Source organism: Rhinoraja longicauda, chromosome 21, assembly GCF_053455715.1.
Source record: "Rhinoraja longicauda isolate Sanriku21f chromosome 21, sRhiLon1.1, whole genome shotgun sequence".
In the NCBI taxonomy this organism is placed as follows: Eukaryota; Metazoa; Chordata; class Chondrichthyes; order Rajiformes; family Arhynchobatidae; genus Rhinoraja; species Rhinoraja longicauda.
The window spans coordinates 27941229-27947442 of NC_135973.1; the positions used below are offsets into that span (position 1 = coordinate 27941229).

Sequence of the window (6214 nt, forward strand, 5' to 3'; positions counted from 1 at the left end):
ATACTAAGTGTAAGAAAATAACTGGAGATGCTGGTACAAATCGAAGGTATGTATTTCACAAAATGCTGGAGTAACTCAGCAGGTCAGGCAGCATCTCCTGAGATGCTGCCTGACCTGCTGAGTTACTCCAGCATTTTGTGATCTAAATACTAATGACTACTGTACTCATTAATTCTGGAATCATTGTTAGCTGAAGGTTAATTTCCACCTCTTGGTATAAATAAATAAACTCTATTTCTCTCTCATTACTAGGATGTCTAAATAAAGTGCATTTTAATTTAAAATCTATGCAACTGAAGGTCTTGACGGATATGAAACAGATGCAGGCAACTGGGTCCAAAGAAGTATTTAGACAAACGTTTGAAGTGGCAAGCTCAGTTCAGTTACTTTGTCGAGGGACAAGTTGGTCTGAAGAGCCTGTTTCATACTGTATAACTGATTTTGCGATATTTTGAAACAAAAATTTGCAATCCATGAAAGGAATATTCTCTCTTGGCTTGCTTGGTGATGTGACCCTCAACATGCTTCCCAACCTCCAATCTTTTGAATTTTTTATTCAAAAAGTTATCTTTATACTTTTGCTTACATTTCTTTCTTATCAAATTACTCTTTATTACAACACATTGGTAATGAGAAAGCGATGGAGTTTAATTTGACCAGAACTAGCTACATTTGGAAGTTAACTTTCGACTGATAATAATGATCACAAAATGAACGAATTCAGAAGTCATAATATTTGGTCGCGGGGCCTTTCATCGCCCGGCTTGGCCGCGAGACGTTTCAGCGCCCGGTGCGATTCGGCCGCGGGGACTGTGCGGGTCGGTCGGGGACGAGCTGTCTGTCCGTGGGGGTGGGGAAGAGAGTGGAAGTTTTGTTGCCTCCATCACAATGAGGGGGTGTTTGGAGTCACTGTGATGGACGTTTGTGTTGGGGCTATGTGTCTTGTGTTCTTTTTTTCTATGACTGCTATGTAGTTTCGTTCGGTACTTCGGTACCGAACGACAAATAAAGCTCTGTTATACTGTTATACTGTTATACTAAGCACATTCGGAGGTGGAAATTCCAAAGAAGTATTTAGACAAACTTTTGAAGTGGCAAGCATTGAAAGTTACAGAGTGCTAATAAACAGGATTAGCACAGATACTTATAGATTATAGATAATCGGGCCCCATTGCCACATCGTTGCCATAGACCCTTTACACCTCCATCCCCCACCAGGAAGAGGTGTCTCTTTACACCTCCATCCCCCACCAGGAAGGTCTCAACAGCTCTGGTTCTTCCTTGAACAGAGGCCAGATCAATTTCCCTCTGTTAACACTCGCCTCCGCCTGGCGGAACTTGTCCTAACCCTCAACAATTTCTCTTCAATCCTTTTGTCTACACCCTCTGTCTTATCCGTGTTCTCCAGAGATGCTGCTGTCCCACTGTGCTGTTTCTGTAGCATTTTGTCTTTTTTTTGTTGCAAACCAGCATCTGCTATTTAGAAACTTAGTTGGTGTTCCAATTGATATGGTAGGCGAGATGGCCTGTTTTTGTTCTATATAACTCAATGGTTCTTTGATTTCGGGATGATGTAACTTGGTGTTCTCACTAATAAATGGTACAATTTGAGATTTTAATATTGAAGAAAAATATCCAAATCCCACTCTTCATCTTTCTGTTGCAGACTGATATGAATGTTTTTCTAAAATTTGACTGATGTTCATTCCAACTGTCCTGAGAACATCAGGAGATCCTTTGCTTTTGCTCTGCTTGGTTAGCACTCCAATCCATTTTCTAGGGACATTGTATTGATTTTGTTCATTTATTAACCATTATACTTTTTCTCCAGCCAAAAAAAAGATGGGGTTCGCTCTTTTCTCCTCTTGCTCCTACTTTTTATGCTCCTTCCTTCCAGTTGTTGTATTTTTAACGCTGCAATGGCTTTAAAGGAAATTACTGTTGTTTTTCCTTCAAAGACTGGCTATCATTGTTGGCTGTGTGGGAAGAACTGCAACAGCGAGAAACAGTGGCAGCAGCATATAACCTCGGAGAAACACAAAGAGAAAGTTTTTAGCTGTGAAGATGATCAAAACTGCTGGCAACATCGCTTTCCAACAGGGCAATTTATTGTTTGCGAAATGTAAGTATCAGTTTAATGCATGTTTTATATAATATATCATAAAATTGGTTTTGCCTTAAAGTTATTTCAGTCATTCAATTTACCAAAACCATATCTGAGTAGAGATTCAATGTTTTTTTAACCATTCAGCCTTTACTCCAATTGTAATGGCGGCAATAATATTTTAATAAAATAAAACTACATACAGCATCATGTACACACAGTGCCATGCACTCCATGATTCTCTAATATACTTTATGCAGCTGTCACGGAGCAGTGACAGTTAAGGGCGTGCAGCGTAGGTTTACTAGGTTAATTCCCGGAATGGCGGGACTGTCATATGTTGAAAGACTGGAGCGACTAGGCTTGTATACACTGGAATTTAGAAGGATGAGAGGGGATCTTATCGAAACATATAAGATTATTAAGGGGTTGGACACGTTAGAGGCAGGAAACATATTCCCAATGTTGGGGGAGTCCAGAACAAGGGGCCACAGTTTAAAAATAAGGGGTAGGCCATTTAGAACTGAGATGAGGAAAACTTTTTCAGTCAGAGAGATGTAAATCTGTGGAATTCTCTGCCTCAGAAGGCAGTGGAGGCCAATTCTCTGAATGCATTCAGGAAAGAGCTAGATAGAGCTCTTAAGGATAGCGGAGTCAGGGGGTATGGGGAGAAGGCAGGAACGGGGTACTGATTGAGAGTGATCAGCCATGATCACATTGAATGGTGGTGCTAGCTCGAAGGGCCGAATGGCCTCCTCCTGCACCTATTGTCTATTGTCTGTAATGCCATTGCAAACAGTGCTATGTGATTATTACCTTCTCTGTCAATTCCTTGATGCTAATTTCTTTCAATTGGCCGGTTGTTGTGAATATGTCCTGCAACGCAAAATCTATTGTCACATTTCATTAGCTTTATTGCTTAATGTTACTCCCATTACTGTTTTCATTAAACAAATTGCCAGTGAGGAACAGTCATTTTTAAAATCCTATTAATGCAGCCGTAATAAACAGATTTATATCCAAATTGATGCAAAATCATTACCAAGTAAGGATTTAAAGAATTATAATAGAATATTGGAATTGCGATTTTAAAATATATTTAGATGCCAAATACTACATTTGTTCTTCAATTCTAATTTGATGCAATTGTCCACATCTTGTGTTTCCTGGTTGTTGTGATGGATTTGTGTCTCCTTTGTGATGTCCACCCCTTCACCAAACATCTGCATTGCTGGTTTTACATATATATCCTATACAAATACTATTTGGACTTTAGAGATGCAGCGCCGACCAGCGATCACCCCGTCCGTACACTACCACTCTCCTGCACACCAGGGACAATTTTACAATGTGCAAATTAACCTACAAACCTGCACATTTTTGGAAAGTGGGAGGAAACCAGAGCACCTGGAGAAAACCCGCGCGGTCACAGGGAGAACGTACAAACTCCGTACAGACAGCACCTGTAGTCCGGATCGAAGCCGGATCTACCACTGTGCCACCCAAAATTTTGCCCAATATTTCAAAGCAATTTGTTAAGAAAAATAAAATGTTAATTAGTTTAATGTGTTTATGTTGATTGCAGGCATCAGACTGGTACTTGTGTGGATAAAGAGAATTGCCAACTTGCCCATAGTGAAGCAGAATTGCAAGAATGGATGGATCGAAGAGAAGTTCTAAAACAGAAACTAGCCAAAGCCAGAAAAGACCATTTGATTGCCCCAGATGATGACGACTTTGGCAAATTTGATTTTTTGATTAAAGAATTAAATTAATATAATAATCATGGAATGTTCATATTATCAGATATGTATTGGAAATTGCCAACTCAATTGAAACTGAAGCTAAGAGGCATCTTGCAGTAATTCTTTGAATTATCTCCTGCTTTACTTTCCTACAGTAATGATTGCTGTGGTCTTGTGAAAGTGGTATATGGTAGAGGGCAGGTGCGCGGCGGTATTCCCTGTACATTGGCACAGTATTGTATGGCCATTGACGATGTTCGTGAAAGCTGCTGCCTTATTTTAAGATGACACGCAGCTCAACAATACAAATGGGAAATATTACAATGGAACACATTTTTTATGATACTCTTTATAATGTCATAGGAATACATTTCATATCTCCTAGAGATATAGGAAAAGCTTAAGATTTTTATGAATATGACTCAAAGATTATTGTTGTAAGCACCTTGAGTTCACAAAATGGGAAGAGCAGAAGAAATGGGATCAATAATGCGGAAAAGCAACTTTGAAAGATTTTAATGGTTCAGAGATGCAAAGTTATCATCGTTGAATGTGTTAGAACAATAGGATACTATTTATGATAACTTTTCTTTCTACTTGAGTAATACATTTTAAACAAAGTCATTCATCAGTATATAGGATGAATGGATATACATTTTACCAGCATCCACTATTGGCAATAGGGAAATGGGTGTTAAAGAACAGCATAAAATAATTTGGTTTCAAGACTAAAACCTATTATGTTTTGGTTTTATATATATTGCTTGCTATTTAAATGTTGATTTCCTTTTAAAATCACATGAACTGCCAATTGGCAAAAATTACATGGACCAATAATGTCATTAATAAAGAATATGAAATGGTTTACATTTTATACATTGTTAGCGTGAATATTATCATGCCTTGGAATTATATTCTCCTTTTTAACCTGCTTTAAAAATCTATCTTTTTGTTTTCGAACTCTTTCACAATGCCCTGCTTTGTACTTTGTGCCTCATACTTTGTCCCACTCCAAATTTCACCCTCCATGTCAGTGTATCGTCTGCTAACCCGGGTTCACCTGGGACGGTAAGTTCATAAGATGTAGGAGCAGAATTAGGCTATTCGGCCCATCAAGTCTTCTCTGCTATTTAATCACGGCTGATCTATTTTTCCCTCTCAGCCCCATTCTCCTGCCTTTTCCCCATAACCCTTGACACCCTTACTAATTAAGAATCTATCAATCCCTGGCTTAAAAAAATACCCAATGACTTGACCTCCACAGCTGTCTTTGGCAATGAATTGCACAGATTCACCACCCCATGACTGAAGAAATTCCTCCTCATCTCCTTTCTAAAGGTACATCCTTTTATTCTGTAGCTACGGCCTCTGGTCCCAGACTCTCTCACTCGTGGAAACATCCTCTCCCCATCCACTCAATCCAGGCCTTTCACCATACGATACGATAAAAAGTTATTCATCCCCAGAGGGAAATTGGTCTGCCAACAGTCACAACACACAAGGTGCACAAAAACTTGAAATTAAAAGTGCAAAATAAAACGGCCAAGCGACTGTTGGCTGGCTGCCTGCCGTGTGCACAGTGCCTGAATCGGAACGAACAAACAAGCAAATGAACGCAGGCTTATCCCCTGGGCAGAGGATTGTAAACTGGAGTGCTTCCCCCATCCCCCATACTGGGTCCCCCTTTGTTCTCCCACTGTCACTCACGGCGGTTCCCCCAGGCTGGGTCCTCCATTGTTCTTAACGGCGGTCCCCCCCAGGCTGGGCCCCCATTATCGGGTGGATCGGCCATGCGCGTGGCTCCCCGGGAGGCTCCCGCTGTGCAAGTGGTTCCCCGGGTCTATTCTGTAAGTTCCAATGAGGTTCCTCCTCATCCTTCTAAACTCCAGTGAGTACAGGCCCAGTGCCGTCAAACACTTATCATATGATAACCCAGTCATTTCTGGGATCATTCTTGTAAGCCACCTGTGAACATTCTCCAGTGCCAGCACATCGTTCCTCAGATATGGAGCCCAAAACTGTTCACAAGTGCCTGGGTTCAGCTGGAAGCGGTATGTTTGCAGTGCAGCATCATGTGGGTGCATGTGTACAAAGTTTGGAAGAACAGATACAACAGAGAGGAAATGCTGAAAATACTCAGCAGTTTTGACAGTATCAAAGGAGAAATAAATTTGTTTCACATTGATGACTTCTTTGGAAAGGTTAAAAATTAAAAATGAAGCCAGTTATAAGTTGCAGAAATGGGGGGAGGGGGGTAATCGTAAAGAGTCAAGGCGAGGGACATAAAGTGCTGGAGTAACTCAGCGGGTCAGGCAGCATCTCTGGGGAACATGGGTATCCATGTACTTCAGAGATGCTGCCTGTG

General features: G+C 40.6%; 1 protein-coding gene across 4 annotated transcripts in view; it reads left to right on the forward strand.

Moving 5' to 3' along the window:
• zc3h7a (zinc finger CCCH-type containing 7A) overlaps nt 1–4676 on the forward strand; it is an 84619-nt gene extending 79943 nt beyond the window's left edge. For all 4 annotated transcript variants that reach the window (XM_078418176.1, XM_078418178.1, XM_078418175.1 and 1 more), the window contains 2 exons: nt 1959–2122; nt 3690–4676. In XM_078418176.1, the coding sequence (XP_078274302.1) occupies nt 1959–2122; nt 3690–3879 (354 nt within the window). In that variant the 3' untranslated portion in view covers nt 3880–4676. The remainder of the gene's footprint in view (nt 1–1958; nt 2123–3689) is intronic.
• Nucleotides 4677–6214: the final 1538 nt, after the last annotated feature.